At 40.4% G+C, this 25,014-nt stretch overlaps 1 protein-coding gene across 4 annotated transcripts in view; it reads right to left on the reverse strand.

Moving 5' to 3' along the window:
• The window catches only part of DMGDH (dimethylglycine dehydrogenase), a 77,799-nt gene that overhangs the window by 15,788 nt on the left and 36,997 nt on the right, over positions 1–25,014 (reverse strand). For 3 of the 4 annotated variants that reach the window (XM_043470743.1, XM_043470742.1, XM_043470741.1), the window contains exons 13-14: positions 23,630–23,787; positions 20,913–20,972 (exon numbers count right to left, since the gene is read on the reverse strand). In XM_043470743.1, the coding sequence (XP_043326678.1) occupies positions 20,913–20,972; positions 23,630–23,787 (218 nt within the window). Of the gene's footprint in view, positions 1–15,551; positions 15,917–20,912; positions 20,973–23,629; positions 23,788–25,014 lie in introns of those variants that run through there. The other variant, XM_043470744.1, reaches the window with a different exon arrangement.

The following is a 25,014-nucleotide window of genomic DNA, read 5'->3' on the forward strand; positions in this document are numbered from 1 at the left end:
TAATTGCACCAGAACTACCTAGGCAGAAACAGACGAGGCCTGATACTGTGATGGTGGGTTATGAAAGGTACCCTTGTACCTGATGGTTCCGGACAGTGGGACTGGTGGGCAGTGTACAAAAGTGTGGCTCAGTTTCTACCTGAAATAAGCCATTCCTAAGAAGGAAATACACTTTTTTGAAATAAGATGCTAAAGCAACTCCAAAATGCCTACTTTTCCCCTTTCTTCAGAATAAAGGTTCCTGGAATGTATTAACCCACTGGGTTGCATTGTCAATTCACCCAGGAAACATATTGAGCTCATACTGTGAGAGGCATCACACTGATGTGGGCTACAAAATTAGTCAGACACAGACATTCTGATTAAAGAGCTTATTCTCTAATGCTGCGCTTTTCAACCTCCCCCCACCTCCTTTCCCACAACACATGACAGATGACAGTCTCATTCCCAGTGCAGTCCCCCGGGCACACTCAGGGCTCTTCCCAATGCAGTGCAAGCAAGTGAGAGTGCCCATGTGATAGGGATGACCTTGAGTCCACTCTTATGCATTATGAAAAGTAGGAATCATGCAAACTCCAGGAGTTTCATATTTATTAGTAACCAACTGTACAAACAGGTGAGCCGTGACTCCTCAGCAGAGACAGTTAGCTAGTAAAGGAGACACCGCTCTATGCAACAAGAATGCCAAGGACACAGGACAGACGTGAGAAACTGGTCAGAGGCTAAGAGCACTGAGAGCGCAGAGGGAGAAGGCTGACCCAGGTGAGGCGCTGGGGTGAGGCTCCGACATACATGTGTCCATCTCTTATCTTAACAGGAAAAAGAATTTGTGATATTCAAGTCACATCTCTGATGATGTAGATTTATAATGTGGAAGACAAAATTCTCAAAACAGTTCTCCTAGACTGACTACTCTCTGAAAGAAAAGGAAGGAAACGATAATTTTTATTTCTTTCCTGGTCAAAGAAGAAAGTAAATGCTCTTTCATGCCAAACATGTCCTCTGCTGCCAACATTTGGGATTTATGCAGCTCTTTCTGCACACAAAGCATTAAGGATTGGGTATAATGAGCCTCTTCACCTCTCAGCTTCCCTTGTGGCTCTGTTGGTAAAGAATCTGCCTGCAATGCAGGAGACCTGGGCTCAGTTCCTGGGTTGGGAAGATCCCCTGGAGAAGGGAAAGGCTACCAGTATTCTGGCCTGGAGAATCCCATGCACTGTGTGGTCCATGGGGTCGCAAAGAGTCGGACACGACTGAGCGATTTTCACTTTCACTTCACCTCTCAGTGAAGCAGCAGGGGCGGTCCTCAGGTCCCTTTACCTCAGAGCCTCCCCAGCTCACTCCTCTACTGACTCAGAACTTCTTAGGACAAGCCCACGATGCAGTGTGATTTCTATGGATAGCGCAACTTTAAATTGCTGACTACACAGGAAGCTAAAGAAAGCTTCCACTGGCCAAGGTTAAAAGAATCATAAAACTGAAGTCCAATTCTGTCCCCTCCACTGTAATCCAGATACTGAGGACCAACTACAAGCTTTATTATAAAGCCAGGTAAAAAATTCAAAGAAGACTGGAACCCATGTTATTTAAGTTGGGACAACTGGGGTTAAACAAAGCAAGAAAACACAGGAAGAGCTTGGTTCATTTGAACACTATGTAGGATAAAATCATAACACACGTCAAAACAAACCAAGTTCATTAGAGTTAGAATGTTTGTCTAAACACAGAAAGAACTCTATACAGGTTTTTTTTTAATTTTTGTTATCTTTTTAAAAAGAAGACTTGCTATCATGGATATATGATGACAAGGAGTGCTTTTTAGAGTTACTGTCTATATAGGAAGCAAACGATTGCAATGAAAAGAAGTCACACACTTTAGTGTATGGAAGAGTACAAAATGCTGAGTGACCATGCACTAAACAGCGTAATTTTGGAGCTCTGGGGAACCCTAGTAGAGTCCTCAGCTCCTATTAAGGAATCTGAATCTTTGCTGTTATGAGATTCACTTAGACCTTGAAGGTTTGGGGTCCTCCTGAGTCCCTATTAAAGAATTTTCTTTCAACTGTTTTACTCAACTGTTGTCATGCCCCTGCTGGGTGTCAGATACTAGACACAGGGTATTCAGAGCAAAACCCACAAGGTCTTGCAACCTCCAGGAGGTCCCTCAGGAGATATGACCTCTTCCCCTCCACATTACAACATGCTCAGTGCTGAAATTATTTCATCTGCTTAGTGTTTTAACATATCAGCAGAAAAAAGAATAGTTTGAGATTACTGGAAACATGGTCAAATATGACATGTACAAATAAAGTTATACCAATTTGAAATGTGATTCAATGTTACTTCTGCTTGTTCTATGAGTGTTAAAATCACAGTGTTTTGAAAATTTAAAACAACAAAAAAATAACATCTAATGCATCTCTAAGGCCAACAGACAGATGCTATGATAGAGGTATGTACAGTGGGAACTCAAGAATGAGTATGATTAGCTCTTTCTGGGGTAGGAGAGGGGGGCTGGGGCAGCCTTCTGTCAGCTACAGTTTTGTAAAGGAAGAAGGTTGAACTGGGTTTGAAAGATGCGGTTTCATGATAACTACTGTCTGAATAACCTTCTCCAAAAGCCCTTGCACTTATAAGTCGATCTTCCCAACATTCATAGGGGTGGGTTTGGGGTCTAAAGGAAGTTTGAGTTATCTTGGACAAAGACAGTGAACCAAGACCTCAGCAGTCCCAGCGCCATTCTTTTCATCTACTTTGAGCTGCCTTCTCTGAGCTCTTTAAGCCAGTATCTGCCACATCTTCAGAGGAGCTGCGGTGAAAGCTGGCCATGACCAAAATCTCCAAGAATAGGGACTTTAAGGGGTGCTGGCGGGTGGGGGGAATAAGGTGTGCTGGAAGGGGAGCCCAACTCCACCAAATTCACAATTTTACCTAAGTCTAAGCAGGAGAAGGAAGTGGCAACCCCCTCCAGTATTCTTGTTTAGGAAATCCCATGGACACAGTCTGAGCCTGGTGGGCTGCAGTCCACGGGGTCCCAAAGAGTCGGATACAACTTAGCGACCGAACACACACAAGCAGCAATGTAAAGGATCCATTAATCACAAGCAATAGGAAAGGGGGGAACCCCAGAAAACTTCTTTTAAAAGAGAAAAATTAAAGTAACAAATTCATAATAGATAAGTAATATTAATAATATTTATAATTTATTAGGCATTTGCTATGTGCCAGACACTATGCCTAGGGCTTTACAATAATAAGCTCATTTAATCCTCACAAACTTTCTATAAGACAGATGATTTCATGCCCAGCTTATGAAGAGAAGGCCTAGCAAAGTTAAGGGTCTTTCACGACACTCAGCTTTAGATTTTTAACCATACGAATTTTTTAAATGACTGTGCCTAGAGTCTATCATTGGCCTGCATAGCTAAGGAATGTTTCCTTTAAATTATTTTGAACGATAAATATATGATATCACATATATGTTGAATCTAAAAAATGATACAAATGAACTTATTTACAAAACACAGACTCACAGACATAGAAAACAAATGTATGATTACCAAAGGGGGAAAGGGAAGGGATAAATTAGGATTTTGGGAGTAACATATATACATTACTACGTATAAAATAGATAACCAACAAGGACCTATTGTATAGCACAGGAAATTCTACTCAATATTCTGTAACAACGTACATGAGAAAAGATCTGAAAAAAATATGTATAACTGAATCATTTTACTGTACAACTAAAACTAACACAACATTGTAAATGAATTATATTTTAATACAAAATAAATCAATTAATTAAAAATATTGTTTCTGGTACCCTGAACTTATTTTGAATGACATTCACTACAAACTAATATTTTTACACTATATGAAAGAATTTGAAAATGCCCTAGAAGTTAATATTAATGAAATTTAACCTCTATGCCTATATATCCCTGAATTAAGAAATGATCTTGTCAGCAATATCATCCTCAGACATGAATGAAAACTAATACTCAAACAATGAAAATGTAAGGAACACATACTTAAAAAACACAGATAAGAGATAACACTTGTCCTGTGAGACAATTGTTGCTTCTTAAGCTAACCTGTGAAAGTGAAAGTCGCTCAGTCATGTCTAACTTTTTGTGACTCCATGGACTATACTGTCCATGGAATTCTCCAGGCCAGAATACTGGAGGGGGTAGCCTATCCTTTCTCCAGGGGATCTTAATGATCAGGAATCAAACCGGGGTCTCCTGCATTGCAAGCGGATTCTTTACCAACTGAGCTATCAGGGAAGCCGTAGCAAGGAGAGATAGAAAGCCTTCCTTGTGATCAGTGCAAAGAAATAGAGAAAAACAATAGAATGGGAAAGGCTAGAGATCTCTTCATGAAAATTAGAGATACCAAGGGAACATTTAATGCAAAGATGGGCTCAATAAAGGACAGAAATGGTAGGGACCTAACAGAAGCAGAAGATATTAAGAAGAGGTGGCAAGAATACACAGAAGAACTGTACAGAAAAGATCTTCATGACCCAGATAATCACGATGGTGTGATCACTCACCTAGAGTCAGACATCCTGGAATGTGAAGTCAAGTGGGCCTTAGGAAGCATCACTACGAACAAAGCTAGTGGAGGTGATGGAATTCCAGTTGAGCTATTTCAAATCCTAGAAGATGATGCTGTGAAAGTGCTGCACTCAATATGCCAGCAAGTTTGGAAAACTCAGCAGGGGCCAAAAAGGTCACTTTCATTCCAATCCCAAAGAAAGGCAATGCCAAAGAATGCTCAAACTACTGCACAATTGCTCTCATCTCACACACTAGTAAAGTAATGCTCAAAATTCTCCAAGCCAGGCTTCAACAGTATGTGAACCATGAACTTCCAGGTGTTCAAGCTGGTTTTAGAAAAGGCAGAGGAACCAGAGATCAAATTGCCACATCCTTTGGATCATCAAAAAAGCAAGACGGTTCCAGAAAAACATCTATTTCTGCTTTATTGACTATGCCAAAGCCTTTGACTGTGTGGATCACAGCAAACTGTGGGAAATTCTTCAAGAGGTGGGAATACCAGGCCACCTGACCTGCTTCCTGAGAAATCTGTATGCAGGTCAGGAAGCAATAGTTAGAACTGGACATGGAACAACAGACTGGTTCCAAATTGGGAAAGGAGTACATCAAGGCTGTATACTGTCACCCTGCTTATTTAACTTATATGCAGACTACATCATCTGAAATGCCAGACTGGATGAAGCGTAAGCAGGAATCAAGATTGCCGGGAGAAATATCAATAACCTCAGATATGCAGATGACACCACCTTTATGGCAGAAAGCAAAGAAGAACTAAAGAGCCTCTTGATGAAAGTGAAAGAGGAGAGTGAAAAAGTTGGGTTAAAACTCAACATTCAGAAAACTAAGATCATGGCATCTGGTCCCATCACTTCATGGCAAATAGATGGAGAAACAGTGGAACAGTGGGAGACTTTATTTTTATGGGCTCCAAAATCACTGCAGATGTTGACTGCAGCCATGAAATTAAAAGATGCTTGCTCCTTGGAAGAAAAGTTATGACCAGCTTAGCATATTAAAAAGCAGAGACATTACTTTGCCAACAAAGATCTGTCTAGTCAAGTCTATGGTTTTTCCAATAGTCATGTATAAGATGTGAGAGTTGGACTATAAAGAAAACTGAGTGCTGAAGAATTGATTCTTTTGAACTGTGGTGTTGGAGAAGACTCTTGAGAGTCCCTTGGACTTCAAGGAGATCCAACCAGTCCATCCTGAAGGAAATCAGTCCTGAATATTCATTGGAAGGACTGATATTGAAGCTGAAACTCCAATACTTTGGCCACCTGATGTGAAGAACTGACTCATTGGAAAAGACCCTGATGCTGGGAAAGACTGAATGCAGGAGGAGAGGGGACGGCAGAGGATGAGATGGTTGGATGGCATCACCGACTCAATGGACATGAGTTTGAGTAAGCTCTGCAAGTTGGTGATGGACAGGGAGGCCTGGTGTGCTGCAGTCCATGGGGTCGCAAAGAGTCAGACATGACTGAGTGACTGAACTGAACTGAACTAGTTTAGTCATGGCCATGTGCTTTCCAAAGGGAGTCCCATGAGAACTGTCTTAATGCATGATTCCTGGCCTCATTTTAAGTAGGAGTTTTTCAGGAATGTGTTAAGGGGCAGTGGCAGAAGTCTGTCAGCCTGGTTTCCATCTCTGCTCTGTGACTGGTGGTAGGTGTGACGAGCGGGCTCTCTGCCACTCTCCCCATGTCTCTAAATGCTGGGGTGTGATCCCCACCAGTGCTATACCTGGCTTCCAAAGGGACTTTCTTGAAACCCAGTGTGTTACACTGACTCTCTTATGCTTTTGGAAACTTTTAAAAGGATTTTGGCCAAAAGTTCGATCACACTGATGACTGCTTTGAATTTTCTGATGGGTTTTGGCTCCAAATATGTAAGATGGAAAAGATCCAAAAGAAGATTTTTAACGTTTCTTTCCCAGTCTGTAAGAGCCCACCACCCTGACTTCATCTCAGAACCTTCCTTCCACTGCTCTTTTCAAGTTCATTTTAGCTACCTATGTGAAAACCCTCCACTGTTCTTAGAATCCCAGCCCAAAATATACTGGTTTAATTGATTTCATTTCCATGTGCTTTTTGGTAATATGTGTGCTTTTAATAAAGCTAAAAAGAGATGATTAATTACATTTCACTTAAAATCCACTTAATGTTTTCATCTGTGTGGATGTTATATTTAGGATATATCACAGGTGACTGCATTAATGACTTTTATTGCTTTTTAAAAATTAATAAAGTAACAATATAAGCCCAAACTATTTCAAGGTATAATTTCAGTGCCCCAGAAGTGTTTCTCAAAGACTTTAACAGCTATTTATATAGCTAATTTGGTAGTGACTCATTAAGAAATACAGTTCTGTTCTCAGGTTACCCTGAAGATACCAATTTTAATCCCAGCACTTACCTTCAGTCACATTTTCCTCTCTCATTTGTAATGAATAACTATATAATAAAGCCTATAAACTTGGGAGGAAAGGCAAGTAAAATGAGAATGAACTGCTATCACCCCACTTTAAATCTTCCCAAGTCAAGGCCAAGGTTAGCTTCAGTTCAGTCGCTCAGTCGTGTCCAACTCTTTGTGACCCTATGGACTGCAGCACGCCAGGCTTCCCGTTCCATCATCAACTCCCGGACTCAAACTCATGTCCATCGATAACTCATGTTATCTCTCCTTGTTATTCTTTGGAACCCTGCATTCAATTGGGTATATCTTTCCTTTTCTCCTTTGCTTTTCGCTTCTCTTCTTTCCACAGCTATTTGTAAGGCCTCCTCACAGCCATTTTGCCTTTTTGCATTTCTTTTTCTCGGGGCTGGTCTTCATCCCTGTCTCCTGTACAATGTCATGAACTTCCTTCCACAGTTCATCAGGCACTGCGTCTATCAGATCTAGTCCCTTAACTCTATTTCTCACTTCCACTCTATAATTGTAAGGGATTTGATTTAGGTCATACCTGAATGGTATACGGTTTTCCCTACTTTCTTCAGTTTAAGGCTGAATTTGACAATAAGGTGTTCATGATCTGAGCCATAGTCAACTCCTGGTCTTATTTTTTGCTGACTGTATAGAGCTTCTCCGTCTTTGGCTGCAAAGAATATAATCAATCTGATTTAGGTGTTGACCATCTGGTGATGTCCACGTGTAGAGTCTTCTCTTGTGTTGTTGGAAGAGGTTAGTTAATTATGGCTAACCTATGGTCCTTATAATTAACTAACTTTGTCTGGTCATTTGTCAAATACCAGGTACATCTATGTTTGTCTTATAGTTAAACTGATAAAGTCACATACTGGGTTTGTTCCTTTGAAAGAACGGATCTGACTGGCCCACCACCCCATCAAAACAAATTATACCATCATTCATTTCATAGTCACACAATTAGAATCATACAGGATTGAAGCAGGCAGAAAACTTTTTCATATAAGAAAATTCAGACCCAAAGTTAAGGTTAATGCCCAAAGTGACAAAGTGAGTTAACACCAAACATCAAAACCAGGTTTACAAGTTCTTGATTCCCTTTCCTCTTTGCAGAATTTTATAACATTCCGTGTAAGTTTATAAAAACCACAATTTTCCTATCTCTTTATTAACAAAATATTAAACTATGAGTGTAGCAACACGAGTCTGTTATTATTGGCTGGAAATGAATATTCTCATATTCATGTAGCTTTTTATTCTCCACCCTTGGCATGTTTAAAACAAAAAATTCATCTAGCATTTTTCTAACCAAAAGCGCTAATCAATTAAGCATTCCTTCTCCAAAAAAGTCTGATACAACTATAAAAGGGAATCTATTAACCAGAAGAAAGGTGTGGATACATCAAAACCTGGAGAAAATAATTAAAATATGACTCATGATCCAGGCCCAAAAATAGGTTAATTAGCATCTGATCCAAACTAGATGTTTCAAAATGAAACTAGCATCCATTGTGTGTGTTTAATGACTTTTTAATGGATTCACTATCATAGAAAATTGCACTTTTCAGTCTTCGAGTCTTTTGATTCACAGGAAGACAGGGGAATGAGCTTGTGGCTTTGTCAGACGCACTTCTTTAAAAATTGGAGCACAGTTGATTAACAATGGTGTGTTAGTTTCAGGCATACAGCAAGGTGACTCAGAGGTACTTTCATGCTTAACTGCATTAGCCACAATTAGAACACCGAGGCTTCATAATAGCTTTCATCTCTCTAGACTATAGTGAAGAACTATTGCCTATTTGGTGTTTTAAGTAGAGCACTCAAGCATAAATGCAAAGTAAACAATTTTTAAAGAAAATACAAAGAAATAAAAGCTGGGGTCTTCAAAAACTATAGATAAAGGGTTTTATCTATAGTTGGTTTTCCATACAATATTTGATTAGATTCCATTCAACAAGATTGGAAGAAGCAGAGACATTACTTTGTCAGCAAAGGTCCATCTAGTCAAGGCTATGCTTTTCCCAGTAGTCATGTATGGATGTGAGAGCTGGACTATAAAGAAAGCTGAGTGCTGAAGAATTTATGCTTTTGAACTGTGATGTTGGAGAAGACTCGAGAGTCCCTTGGACTGCAAGGAGATCCAACCAGTCCATCCTAAAGGAAATCAGTCCTGGATGTTCATTCGAAGGACAATACTGAAGCTGAAACTCCAATATTTTGGCCACCTGATGCGAAGAACTGACTCATTTGAAAAGACCCTGATGCTGAGAAAGATTGAAGGCAGGAGGAGAAGGGGATGACAGAGGATGAGATGGTTGGATGGCATCACCGATTCAATGGACATGAGTTTGGGTGAACTCTGGGAGTTGGTGATGGAAAGGGAGGCCTGGCTTGCTGCGGTTCATGGGGTCGCAAAGAGTTGGACATGACTGAGCGACTGAACTGAACTGAACACTTACTGAGATATCAAAAGTTCTTTGATTCATCTAATATTAATAACAAACTTAAAAGGTGGATGTTTTCTTCATTTTACAGATGATAAAACTGAAGCACTTTTAGATTAGGCAGCTTGTTTAGCTTTAGAACCAGCTGGTGGCAGAGCTGTGGTTCAAACCCATCAAACACTTACTAAGGCTGCACAAATTACAGCACCCAGCACTAGCCCTGAGGATTCTTGGCCTCTGTCCTCAAGGAGCTCAGAGTCTTGCTGAGGAGGCAGCCAGTATTATTGGGTGTGAAAATATCACAGTAGAGGTAAGTACAGGGTGCTATAGAAGGGATCCCAGAACTCCCCTGGCTTTAATTGCCACCTATATACGAATGATTCAAATCCACACTTTCAGAGCAGTCTCCAAACTCACGAGCTCAGCTGCCACTGAGACGCTCCACTTGGCTGTCCCATAGCACCCCCCCGCCACGTCTCACAAGTCCTTCCAACCTCTCAATCACACCCTACCTGTGTTTCCTAGTTCATTAACAACATCCTAGATCCTATTTTCCACTCCCCTCACAAACAGTTCTTCATGTGGTCTCCATCCTACCTTCTTATTATCATTCATACCTCTTTCTTCTCCATCCTATGGCCACTGCCTTAGTTGAAGCCCTCACCATCTCTCCATTGGATTGCTTCAATTTGGGAAAATGATCTCCCACTTATCAGGGTAAATCCCTTTTTATCTGTTTTCCATCACTAGAAGGTCATTCCTTGCACAAAATCCTTTAATGTCTTCTCAGTGTCTCCAGGATACATTCCAAACTCCCTAGCATGGCAGATGAGACCCTGTATGATGAGGTCCCAATACTTCTCTGGCATTATCTTCATCTGCTACATGCAAGCCCTGATAGGTGTTGGGGACAGAATGGTAAAAACATATTTTGTATTACCAGAACCTGTACTCAAGAAGGTTATATCAAAAGATCAAGAAATATGAACAAAATAATTGCAAGCTGTAACACATCCTATAAAGAGGATGTAGCTACAAAATTTCTTTTAAAAATTATCAAATAAAACCCAATAACATAGAAACACATAATACATCATTACTACATGGATTTTATGCCAAAATTAAAATTGGGTTAACATTTGAGAATAAATGTAATTCACCATATAACAAAGTAAAAAAGAAAAACCATATGATTATCTCAATGGATCCAGAAAAAGCACATGTCAAAATCTAATATTCCCAATTTTAAAACAAAACAAAACACGAAACTTCTAGCACTAAAAACAGAAACGAGTTTCCTCAACCTGATAAAGAGCATCTGCGAAAATCCTACAGCTTTCTCTGTGAAAAACTTACAGCAAACAGCATACTTAATGATGAAAGACTGATGATGATGATGAATATTTTGCATCTAAAACTGGGAGACGAGATAAGCATGTCTGCTCTTACCACTTGTATTTGTTGCAGTTTAAACCCGTAGATGTTCTAGCTGGTACAATAAGGTAAGAAAAATAAATGAAAGGCATCCAGATCAGAAAAAAAAGACAAAGAAAAGTTTTGTTTTCATACACACAATTGTAGAAAATCCAATGGAATTTTTTTAAAAGTACTAGAACTACTAAGTGGGTTTAACAAAGTTGCAGAATGTGAGATCAATATACAGACCCATTGTTTCCTACGTACTAGCAGTAAACAACTGAAAACTGAAGTTAAAAATTTGCAAGTCGCTCAGTCATGATCAACTCTTTGCGACCCTATGAACTAAAACCCACCAGTCTCTTCTGTCCATGGAATTCTCCAGGCGAGAATACTGGGGTGGGTAGCCATTTCTTTCTCCAGGGTATCTTCCTGACCCAGGGACTGAGCTTGAGACTTCCTCATTGCAGGTGGATTCTTTACCACCTGAAGTCACCAGGGAAGCCCTGGTGTACAAATACGAAATACTTGAGGATAGATCTATAAAAAGATATGCCAGACCCATAAACTTCAAAACATCATTGGAATTAAAGATAACCTAAGTAAATGGAGAGCTATACCTCATCATGAGATAGAAGACTTGAACTGACCTATAGACAGGGTGCAATTCCTATCAAAATCCCAGCAGGCTTTCTGATTCATGGAAATTCAAGGGACCTAGAATAGCTAAAACAACACTGTAAAAAAAACAACAAAATTTCAGGGCTATCACAACCTAATTTAAGCTACAATAATGAAGACAGTATGGTATCCTCATCAAGAAAGATAAATAGATCAATACAACACAACAGAGTCCAGAGAGAGACCTAAACCTATATGAACAATTTTTTTTGGCAAAGATACAAAGACAAAGTAGTTTGACTATATAGTCTGTTTCAACAAATGGTGCTGTAAACAATTGTACGTCTATATGCTAAAATATAAACTTCCATCTATACTTTTTATCAGATAGAAGAATTAACTAAAAATGAATCACAGATCTAAATGTAAAAAGATGATAAAATCTGTAGAAAAAAATAGCAGAAAATCTTTGTGACTTTGGGTTAGGCAAAAATTTCTCAGATACAACATGAAAACATGATCCATAAAGAAACAAATTGATAAGGAGTTTAAAAATTCAAAAATTAAAAACTTCTTCTTTTTGAAAGTCACTATTAGACAAATGAAAATATAATACACAGCCTGGGAAAAAATATTGGCAAAGTATGTACCTGACAAGGACTTGTACCTAGAATGTATGAAGAACTTTCAACACTCAAAACTAAGGGAAAAACGATCCTAGTTTAAAATGAGCAAAAATTTGACCAGATGCTTCATGAAAAGAGAGACAGGAATGGCATAAAAAAAGATGTTAAGCATCAAGTCAATAATGAAACAAATTAAAACTATGATAAGATACCACTACACATCTCTTAGAATAACTGAAGTTAAACAGGCTGATCACAGCAAGTGTTTGACAAGGATATGAAGAAAACTGGAACTCTCATATACTGCTGGTGGGAACATAAAATATAAAAAACGGTACATCACTTTGTAAAACAGTTTCTTAAAAAGTTGATATATCCCTTCCATTTTACCCAGCCATTCTACCTCTAAGTATTTACTTGAGAGAAAAGAAAGCCATAGTCCAGTCATGAAATTAAAAGACACTTGCTCCTTGGAAGGAAAGTTATGACCAACCTAGACAGCATATTAAAAGCAGAGACATTACTTTGCCAACAAAGTTCTGTCTAGTCAAGGCTATGGTTTTTCCAGTGGTCATGTATGGATGTGAGAGTTGGACCATAAAGAAGGCTGATCACCGAAGAACTGATGCTTCTGAACTATGGTGTTGGAGAAGACTCTTGAGAGTCCCTTGGACTGCAAGGAGATCCAATCAGTCCATCCTAAAGGAGATCAGTCCTGGGTGTTCATTGGCAGGACTGATATTGAAGCTGAAACTCCAATACTTCGACCACCTCATGTGAAGAGCTGACTCTTCGCATTGTAAAAGACCCTTATGCTGGGAGGGATTGGGGGCAGGAGGAGAAGGGGACGACAGAGGATGAGATGGTTGGATGGCATCAGCAATACAATGGACATGGGTTTGGGTAGACTCCGGGAGTTGGTGATGGACAGGGAGGCCTGGCGTGCTGCGGTTCATGCGGTCGCAAAGAGTCGGACACGACTGAGTGACTGAACTGAACTGAACTGATACAAATACTTCTACAAGGATGTTTACAGTCATTTTTTTGTAATAGGTAATCTATAAACAACCCAAAAGTTCACCAATGAGCATATAAGTCGTGCTATATACATAAAATGGAATCCTACTTGGTATAAAAAGGAATTAAATATTGATACATATAACATCACAGATTAGTCTACAATTATACTGAAAGAATCTAGGCTCCTCGCCCCAAAAGAGTATATATTGTATGATTCAGTTTATATAAAAATAACCCTGAAAAATGCAAAATAGTCTGCAGTGATGAAAAGTTCCTTGGGGCCATGTGGGGTGTAGGGAAGGCTGGGAAGTATGGATTGCCAAGGGGCAGGAACACACTTCAGGGATGAGGGGTGCGTTCACCATCTTTGAAGTGGTGATGCTTTCATGAGTACAGACATGCATCAAAACTTATCCAGTGGTACATTTTATATATGTCAACCCACTCCAGTAGTCTTGCCTGGAGAATCCCACAGACAGAGGAGGCTGGTGGGCTACAGTCCATTGAGTCACAAAGAGTGTGACATGCCTGAAGCGCCTTCGCATGCATGCAGGCAAACTGTTAAAATAATTAAAATAAAAGCAATCTAAAGAAATACTTCAATTCATTCCCAGCTAAGGGTTCCCATACGTTTCCAAATTAGAAAGCAATTAGCTAAATAGCATACTTAAGATTTTAGGATGGAAATAGTTTTATAACAGAAATTGGATATATATGAGGATAATGATTCAATGGTTATTAGTTTAATATACTCTGACACATGTTTCAAGGATGATAAACTAGATCTCAAAGTTGGTTTCACTTCCTTCTTACTTTCTTCTCTTTTTCCCTCCTTTGTCTTTCAGCGACAGAAATGGGTAAGAGACTAAGGATGGCTTAATTAGAATAACATAATCAAGCAGCTCATATAGATAATATAGCAATAGAGTCTCCAGGCACTCTGCAAGGTGGTATTGCATAGAATCTTAGACATGAAAGGGAGCCCTTATTTTACAGACTAGCAATCTCAGTTGGAAAATGAACTTAAATAGCTTCCCAAGGTCACAGAGCCAGAATTTGGTGACATTTTTAAAAATTCTGTTAAAAACAAGATTTGGGACAGAATTTGTTAACTGGTGGGCTTTCCTGGTGGCTCAGTGGGGAAGAATCCCCCTGCTATGCAGGAGACACAGGTTTGATCCGTGGGTTGGAAAGGTCCCCTGGAGAAAGAAATGGTAACCCACTTGCCTGGGAAATCCCATGGACAGAGGAACCTAGCAGGCCATAGTCCATGGGGTCACAAAAGAGTCGGACACAACTAGGCAACATATTAACTGGTAGCCAATAATCTGACCAGGCTGATTTTCCACTTTCCTGTTTATTCACTGGACCATAGCTGGTATGAGGTTAAAAGAACTAAAACAGTAGTTCTCAGTCTTAGTTCAGTTCAGCTCAGTCACTCAGTCGTGTCCAACTCTTTGCGACCGCATGGACTGCAGCACACCAGGCTTCCCTGTCCATCACCAACTCCTAGAGTTAACTTAAACTCATGTCCATTGAGTCGGTGATGCCATCCAACCATCTCATCCTCTGTCGTCCCCTTCTCTTCCTGCCTTCAATCTTTCTCAGCATCAGGGTCTTTTCCAGTGAGTCAGTTCTTCACATCAGATGGCCAAAGTATTGGAGTTTCAACTTCAACATCAGTCCTTCCAATGATTTCCTTCGGGATGGACTGGTTGAATCTCCTTGCAGTTCAAGGGACTCTCAAGAGTCTTCTCCAACACCATAGTTCAAAAGCATCAGTTCATTGGTGCTCAGCTTTCTTTATAGTCCAACTCTCACATCCATACATGACTACTGGGAAAACCATAGCTTTGACTAGATGGACTTTGTTAGCATAGTAATATCTCTGCTTTTTAATATGCTGTCTAGGTTGGTCATAACTTTTCTCCCAAGGAGCAAGTGTCTTTTAATTTCATGGCTGCAATCACCATCTGCAGTGATTTTGGAGCCCAAAAAATAAAGTCTGACACTGTTTTCATTGTTTCCCCATCTATTTGCCATGAAGTGATGGGACCAGATGCCATGATCTTAGTTTTCTGAATGTTGAGCTTTAAGCCAACTTTTTCACCCTCCTCTTTCACCCACCTTTGCTTTCTGCCTTAAGGGTGGTGTCATCTGCATATCTGAGGTTATTGATATTTCTCCCAGCAATCTTGATTCCGGCTTGATTCAGTGCTTCATCCAGCCTGGCATTTCTCATAATGTACTCTGCATATAAGTTAAATAAGCAGGGTGACAATATACAGCCTTGACGTACTCCTTTCCCAATTTGGAACCAGTCTGTTGTTCCATGTCTGGTTCTAACTGTTGCCTCTTGACGTGCATACAGATTTTGCAGGAGGCAGGTAAGGGGATCTGGAATTCCCATCTCTTGAATTTTCCACAGTTTGCTGTGATCCACACAGTCAAAGGCTTCGGTGTAGTCTTCATTGCATAACAAAAACAAGAAACTAGATCCTACCCCCAGGGTTGATCCAGTTGGTTTGGGCAGGTCTCAGACTTCCTGTTCATCAGAATCATGTGGAGAGACACTACTGCTGAGTTTGATTTGGGGGGTTGGAATGGTGCTCAATAACTTGAATTTCTAATAAATCCTGAAGTCACACTGATGCTGCTGGCCTGTGAACCACACTTTGAGAACCCCTGGGGGTAAGGCATCAGGTAATTTTTCTTTAAGTTCTCCAACATAGTAATGTTTAGACAGTTGAAAGTCACTTGCCTAGAAACAGTCATCCTCAATCTTTCTTGAAATCACCTGGGGAATTAAAAAAAATAAAAAATACTGCTGCCTAAGTCTCTACCTTCTGTTTTAATTGATCTGAGATGCGGCCTGAGTGTTGAGGTTTTTTAAAAAGGTTGCAAGATATAAAGGAATAATATATCAGATGATTCTGATGTGCAGCCAAGACTCAGAGTTGCTGAAAATATTCTGCTTCCTCAAATCCTATTACCATTTACCTAAAATTTCCCCAGAGCTGGGTACTTTCACCACTATAACATAATAGAAATTCTTTTCTAACTTGTTGTCCATGAACAATGATTAATTTCCAGTTTGATGTTTTAATAATGCTAATATTTATTGAATACTTGGATGTGAGGGTTTTGTCTCTTTATCATCTTTTTGTTCCACTTTGTTTACTGAGGGTTAGGCTTTGCTTACTGAATGGTTATGCTTTGCTTATTGAATGGTTAGGCTTTAAATCCTTTTTCCTCAGAAAGACCCTGTAATTTCTAGAAGTAATATTGTCTTTCAACTTGTGGTTAATAAATATCACACTTTTTAAATGGAGGATAATTGCTTTACAATGTTGTCTTTCTGCTGTACAAGAATGTGAATTAGCTGTAGGTATGCATATATCCCGGAGGAGGGCATGGCAACCCCCTCCATTATTCTTGCCTGGAGAATCCCCGTGGACAGAGGAGCCTGGTGGGCTACAGTCCATGGAGTTGCAAAGAGTCGGACACGACTGAGCAACTCAGCACAGCACATACATATATCCCCTCCCTCTTGAATTATAGATCACATTGTATTCTGTTTCTACTGGTGAGAAACTCAAGACAGGAAAAGAGAGGGAGAGAGAGAAACAGCAAGGGGCATTTTATAAGGGAAAAAAATCTTCTGATCTTAATACGTCACCCTTAGTATTTGATTCTCTGTGGCCCTTGGCTGGGGTTTTATAGATTCAGTAATTCCAAGAGGAAAATTCCAAGAACACTTATGACTGTGACCAAAGGCAGCTGATTTTCCTTTTGCTTTTAATTAATGCATTTCTTTCATTTCCAATAACAACGAAAAGCCACTAACTTTTTTCCCCAGAAAGTAACTTCCTCAGGAACAAATTATAATACTATTAAGCACAATGATGTAACTTGCTTCAGGTCAAGGGGTCTTAGACTTCAAAGGAAACATTCAGTAATTTTTACATGTCTCATAGCATTTCCCATCTTTTCGAGATGGTTCTAATACATGCTATTGCACAACCCACCTCATGCAGAGAATTATTTTTAGAATCAAGGTTAAGAATACATCCTACAGCTTTAGTTCTTAAAGTTCCACTCATTTCAAGCTTCATGAGATCTAAGAGCCATCAGGAGCCATATCTTTAACTTTTAGACCTGTGGTCTAGCAAAGTGTTCAGTAAATAGTACTTAATAAATGTTGACTAGATGGATGAATGTGTACACACATGTGTATTTGCTTTATATAAGCCAACACCATTGGGAGACTGACTTGGAGAGCTTTAAGAGTTAAGGAAGACAAATGCCATCTTCACGATCTAAGATTTCTTCAGTGCTCCAATTTTCTCTTCCCTACTTTTGTACTAGTTTTGATAAGAAAACAATTCACCCTAATGAGGCTGGCTCACCTCCTCACTCACCCATCTTCCTTCTTAAAATGGCCAAAGCAGCTATTCTGATCCTACCACAAAATACAAAATTTGTTATAACAAAAACATGACCGTGGGAGGTACTCACTGATAAAATGTAGCCATGCAAATTCTATGATACATGTTGCCAGAAAATTTGGGGGCAGTTTTTCAAGGCTGATAAGCTCTTTATAGGGTTTTCCCTGGTAGCTCAGCGGTAAAGAATCTGGTTGCCAACACAAGAGATTTGGGTTCAATCCCTGGTCCGGGAAGATCCCCTGAAGAAGGAAATGGCAACCCACTGCAGTACTCTTGTCTGGAGGACCCCATGGAGCCTGGCATGCTACGGTCCATGGGGTAGCAGAGTTGGACACCACTTACCCACAGAATAACAACAGCAAAGCCCATGACAAGAAAGGAGCCAGCTGAGAAAGTGGGGGGTGAGGAAGCACTCGCTGCAGCGAGGTCAGAGGTCAACCTGGGCCAACCACAGCACACCACTGGGGTCCCTTCTGTGTGCTTCGGTTTCCTCATCCTCAAATAAAGAGGTGTAGGTATCCCCCTAGCTCTGACACAGCCTGCATCGCTGTGTTTGTCTTCATGTTATGGCATATACAGTCATTGCGCAGACACAGAAGGGCCAAGCAGGGAAGTCTACAGATTTGCTTTGAAGGGTAGAAAAAAGAAAGAAGTGATTTATAATAATTGGAGAATGCCAAGATCTGGGGGGTTGGTTTTGTTTTAAATACAAATGTTCTCCTGTATTTGCTGCTTTGGTTTTCATATAATATCAATTTCCCAAAGCCATATGGACTTGCATTATATCATTCTTTAAGAGGTATGAAACCAGTCTGGGTAACAGTCTGGCACAGGAGTCAACTTATCAAGTGACTCAGTTCAGTTTGTAACATAAGTAAGTTTTCCAGGAACCTGTTTTGCACTAGAGACTGCTACGGACAAGATAAAATTGTTGTGAAACCACCAAACAAGCTCGAAACAAAGCTGATGCAACCTATTCACCTGTCTTGGAAATTAGCAAGCTTTGGTATGGTGAGACTGAGGCCCACTAACTACCTGAGTTGTGCAACTGAAAACCACCAGATTGATTAGGTCCCAGTCCTTGTACTGCACGAACCTTCACCCAGTGAAAGTGTTAGAAATTAACTTTATGACACCAGAACGAGAACAAACAATTCAGAAATCATAAAAATAACATAAATCAAAGTCACTATCTATTAAACAACTAACTTAGTTCTAAGCTGAGATTTGGTTACTGAACTAATTTAAAGGAACTAATAAACGCACAAGTCACACCACACCTGCTTATAAATCATAAGTAAAGTAAGTAAAGTCGCTTAGTCGTGTCCGATTCTTTGCGACCCCATGGACTGTAGCCTACCAGGTTCCTCTGTCCATGGGATTTTCCAGGCAACAGTACTGGAGTGGGTTGCCATTTCCTTCTCCAGGGGATCTTCCCGACCCAGGGATCGAACCTGGGTCTCCCGCACTGTAGGCAGACGCTTTACTGTCTGAGCCACCAGGGAAGCAAAGGGAGTTTTAAAAATCCATTTACAACATGAAGACTGTCTGTGCCTTAGTCCCAAACAATAATACCCAAACACTGAAGCAAAGAAGTCAGTTATCTATTTACCTACTGGTGACCAACAACAGAAGTTTAGTGCCTTCAGGAGTCAGGCCATTTTGATCCTTTGTTTTACATGACTAAACCAAGACTTATGTTAGCAGAAGGAGCAATCCGCTGCCAGGGTCTGCCCGAACTCCAAGCACCTGCTTTCTCTGGTCTGGAGGCAGATGGTACATCATAAAACAAAAGTCATGGGGAAAATGTACAGAAAGATATTCCCTTTAAAACCCTTTAAGAGGTTCTTTTCCCTAAAATCTAATGCCATAAATATACAAGTTTATGTTAATATCTTAGTTTAGAATTTGGAACTGATTTGGGGCATTAAAAAAGTTTCCGTAGCCTGATTCATATTCATATGTTCACATTTCCATGGAATGTGAAAACAGCTTTTCCTTTAGCTGATTAACACCTAAGGCAGGACAGGACAGGAATTTTGGAATTCTAACAAATACCCTAAACAAAGACAGCTGCTGTCCTTATCCTTCAATATTACCACTAACTGTACCTCCATTAAGTTCTTGTATAGTAACTGAGACACTGCTTAATACGTATCTGAATCAGCTCAGGCTGCTATAGCAAAACAGCACAGATGGAGTGGCTTAAACAACAGGAATGTACTCCTCACTGTTCTGGAGACTGGTGAGTCCAAGATCCAGGGCTAGTTTGGTTCTGCTGTGAGGTTCCTCTTCCTGGCTGGCAGATAGCCACTGTCTTATTATGTCCTCACATGGCAGACAGCAAGCTCTGATCTCTCTCCTTCTTCTCATAAGAACATTGACCCCAATGTGGGGGCCCCAAGCATGATGTTACCTGACCCTAATGACCTCCCAAAGGCCCCACCTCCAAATAGCACCACGTCGGGGTTAGGACTTCAGCATTTGGATTATGGAGGGACACAATCACTTAGTCCATAATGGGATAACCTCATTTATATTTATAGAATTTGCAATAGGTGAGCTAGACTGTAATAAACTGGTCTTATAATACGCTTTTCCACAATGATTGTATAGGGTGGTGCGTCTCAAACTTTAGGTGCATTGGAATCCCCTGAAGCTTGTCAAAACACTTGGCCTGACCCCTAGGGATTCTCATTTAGTAGGTTTGAGGTTTGAGTCAGTTCCTCATTTAGTAGGGAACTAAGGATTTGTATTTCTAGCAAGCTCCCAGATGATACGATGCTATCTGTTTGAGAACCACTGATGCAGGTGTTCCCTTTAGAATGTCAACATCAGTTATGACTCTCTGGGCCTGTATTGGCTTCTCAGTAATAACTTTTATGCTGAACATATTTGAAATGTGTCAGTCGCTTATACGCAGATGTTGCATACCAAGATGCTCAATAAGCAGATGGACAGATGCTGGGTGAGGCTGCTTCATGCTGTTGAGCACCCAGGAAGAGTCAATTAATGCAGTATGTCTCATCAGCTAATTGTGACTTCACAAGTCACCAGGATTTACAAGACTGCCTGCTGACATCCCATCCTTACTGATTTTTATCTTAGAATTTAGATTTGGTCTTTAGCGTTGATGGATTCTTACATCGACAGGCACATTAGAATCATTTGAACTGGTATCAAATTTTGACAAAGCTTAACATGAAGCACTTAAGCAATGCTTACTATTTATGTTCAGCTCATTTGCCCTAAGGTCATACTTGGTTAAATTTTAAAGCATGGCTCTGTCATGAAACAGCATAATTTTAAGATTTATTTCAAGTATACTTTGGAATGTAAACATACCTTATTTAGCTTTACAAAAGATTCCAGTCCAGCTTCCAAGGGATTTGTATCACAGTTCATCTAAAAGGGAAACACGCATTTTAAATCTTAGATGAGTACAAGTGGTTTTAGTAACATCACTTTCATATTTATTTTTGAAAGAGAATACTTTTTCATTTGAAATATATAGATAGACAGATAGACATAGATATAGATTGTGAACTGGCCTCTAAAGTAATTTTTTAAATCTAAAATTCAAATGTAGCCTTTCAGCAAATACTGTTATTTTAATAGCAAATTAGATACTAAAATTCCCAGCTTGTTTCCAAGGCTCTTTTGGTATAATAAACATCTGAGGGATGCCACAACAATGATGTTCTTCCCAGAAACAAGATTCTCATAAGCTTTTACCTAATAATTCTGCATAAATATGTTTTGAAACATTATTAAGTAATTTACTTATCTTGCAATCATCCAGAAATCAGGATAAGTAGAGGAAAAAAGCATATGCTAGGAAAATAGTTTCCACAGAGTTCAGAAGAGGGAAAAGGGGAAAAAAAAAAGAGGTTGAATCTCAATCTTTTCAAATTGGCTGTCATTACAATATACTTCAAGGGGAGCTAAAGCCATCTTTTGGGACTAGACCTGATTTTTAAGAGGTTGAATCTCAATCTTTTCAAATTGGCTGTCATTACAATAAACTTCAAGTGGAGCTAAAGCCATCTTTTGGGACTAGACCTGATTTTTGTTTGTTTTGCTGTCATTAGTCTCTTTTGCACCAAGAGAACTGATCTAAACCCCATAAAAGGTAGCCAAACTTAACAAAGGAAAACACAGCCTTTGCATGATCTAGATATGTAATATAAATTTCCATGATATAAAATTTTATATCATGGGATTTTATATAAAAATTTTATACACATATAAAATATGTGTAATATAAAGTTTTCCATGATATAAAATTTGACTTCATATTTCCTAGTCAATTTTAGCAACTCTAAGATTAGTTTTTACCTGCTCAAATTTTCAAAATTCCAGAAATGAGATGAGAATTTATTACTTAGGGTTTTCTCAGTGCCTCACCCCAAACCTCATACTTACTAGAGCACTTGATACCATCTTGTTGATTTTAAGATGCTGTCCTTACCACACTGACATTTCTAAAGCCAGCATGTGTTCTATGATAAAAGTCTGCTTTTAAGACAATATTTCATTGATTAAAAAAAAAAAATTCAGAATTCCAGGAAAAAAATTGAAAACCAAGTCCAGATGCTTGATTGCTGTAACAACACTAGAGGGCGTGCTGGCAACGCTGGGAAATTAGAGGGGCTGGGATGGAGACAGGAGAGAATGCAAGGGGGAGAGCAGAGAACTGCTGCCCGTTCCTTGGAGTTCCTTGGAGTGGAGGCAGAGCTGTCCTCTCCGTCTCTCCCTGCAGCAGCGTCCTCTGAGAACCACCCCCACCCCAGCAGGCTGAGGATCCCCGCAACAGCACATCCTCTGTAAAGCAACAACCGCCCCAGGGCTCTTGTTCTTTCAGTGACCCCAGGAGGCTGAACTGTCCACCTCAAAACCCACTTTCTTCTGCCCCTGATCTAAATGTCCTAGGGACCCTGCCTGTGCTTTCAAACCCACTTTGCCCTCAAATTCACGCTTTATGTCCTAGGCACTTTGCGGACTACCTAATCCTGACAATAACTCTGTAGGATAAAGACTCTCTCTCGCTTATAGAGAAGTGAAGTCTCTGGAGGGTTAAGGCCACATAGTATCTGGTGGAGGATACATTCAAACCTGAGACCCTACCCTGAAGTACACCCTTTACAAAGGTCCTTTATCTAAGCTCTCACACCCAAAACCTCAATGTATTCCAAGAAAACTAGCGGACCTGAGAAAATTGAGGTCTAAAGATAGTCTGCTATATTGGAGATAAAATAAGAGAACAGAGTTTGAACCACTGTTTGAACACTTCTGTGCAATCTGGACCAAGTTGTTTATTGTTTCTTAGCGTGATTGTGTGTTTAACTCCCACCTCCTTGCCCAAGAATCACCAATAATACCCTCTTCAGGGAGAGCTGAGAAGGTAGATGACATCATGCCTGTGAAAATGGTGTGTAACTACACAAATAGAAACCCTGAGTTCTCATTATTAATGATAGGCGTGGGCTGCCCCAACACATTCCAGACCACCAATCCTGCCCATCAGAAAGACGGCTTTTGTTGTTACTTCCCCAAAAGGTGCAGAATAAGAAGGCAATGAAGATAGACAATGTGACAGAGGAGAAGGAAGAATTTTGAAAGGTGGTCCTGAAATCCCATGGGGTAGACTGGCTCCCTTGGGGCAGCAAAGTCAGCACACAGAAGCAGGTGTCCAGGGCTCTCTGCCAAGCAAGGGGAATTAAGGCAGAATAAACATTACATCACAACTCCCCTGAATTTGCAACTGGGAAATTGAGGAGAAAAACCTTTGTCCCTAATTAAATAAAGTTTTCAGGACTTCCCTGGTGGTCCAGTGGTTAGGACTCTATGCTTCCACTGCAGGTGGTGTGGATTCCATCTCTGACCAGGGAACTAAGATTTGGCATGCTGTCCAATGTGGCCAAAAAAAAAAATTTTTTTTTTCTTATAATACATTCTTTCTCTTACAGTCAGAGCCAATGTTAACACAGTTAAACTAACCCTTGCATAAAAATCAGATACAACACATGAAAAATTTTAATAAAGATGATAGCATTTCAAACCTCTGACCCCCAGGCTCTGAAAGCTTTCTCCAGTCTTAAGGCATTCATGGCATAGGTTCCAAAATTGTCAATTCCCTCCTCCCGGCCTGCATTCATGATAGCGTCATAAAGCGCTGCAGAATCTTCTCGTCTGTGGTACAGCTCCCAACCCAGCTCACCTGAAATACACCCACAAGGGCCACACCAGAGTAAGAATGACGATCACTAGGTCTAATGTGCATTAGCTAAATCACATCAACAAATGAGAGATTCCATTTCTGCAAAATAGACACTGTAGAGTGATAAAAGCTCGGTTCCCAAAAAAGTTGCAACCAAGCCCCACTGCAAAGGAGCCTGCCGTAGGACAGATGTTCTGTGCCCAATACTGTCCCACCCCCACACACAGAGAGCAGCGTTTAAGACAACTCAGACAGACGGTGATTCAGGACTTAACCTTACCACTCACCTTGGCTTCATAATGTTAAGTGAGGACTCAGCATGGCAAAGTTTATCAAGATAAGGGGTTCAAGGTTTAAACACCTCAACCCCTAACTCCTTGGCCCCAAATCACGAAGCTTAAACATACAGGCCACTGATGACAATTATTCGACTGTGCCTCACTGTGGGAGAGCCAGAGTCTCTAATGGCCCCCACTTCCTCCTTCTGCCCTACTTGGTCATTTCATTCACCATTAGAACCACAGGCAAAAAAAGAAGAAAAGGAAACCCAACTCAGAGTCTGCTTATTTTGCATTTTGCTTATGTTTTATTCTGGTCAGCAGTTTTCCAAGGTTGGGGGGAGGGAGGACGGGGACAAGAGAAGCCTAGGGAAGAGCTCCGGCCTTTATGCCGTGTGCTCGCCTTGTTCCCCGTGCGGAGGGCGGGGAACACCGCCGGGACTGAGCACCGTGGGCCCGAGTGAGTACTGGGCACCCAGCACTCCTGTGAACGGACAGGGAGTCTAGAGGAGGTTAGGAACGAGCCCAGAGAACCAGTGGGGTTCTGCAGAGCATTCATTCATCCCTGTTTCTAGTACTTACTACATGCCATTAGGTGCCAAGGAAGACTTCTCTAATGCACTTAGTCAGAAAGAAAGATGAACAGCGGAAATGCTTTAAGGGCTGTGCCTAACACATTCAAGATGCTCTCTAAGGGAGACCATTTTGAATTCTCCCACATGGAATCAATCCTAAAGGAAATCAATCCTGAATATTCATTGAAGGACTGATGCTGAAGCTGGAGCTCCAATATTTTGGCCACCTGATGCGAAGAGCCGACTCATTAGAGAAGACCCTGATGCTGGGAAAGATTGAAGGCAGGAGAAGGGAGTGTCAGAAGACGAGATGCTTGGATGGCATCACCGACTCAATGGACATGAGTTTGAGCAAGCTCCAGGAGACGGTGAAG

The sequence above is a fragment of the Cervus canadensis genome, chromosome 6 (assembly GCF_019320065.1).
Source record: "Cervus canadensis isolate Bull #8, Minnesota chromosome 6, ASM1932006v1, whole genome shotgun sequence".
Taxonomy (NCBI): Eukaryota; Metazoa; Chordata; class Mammalia; order Artiodactyla; family Cervidae; genus Cervus; species Cervus canadensis.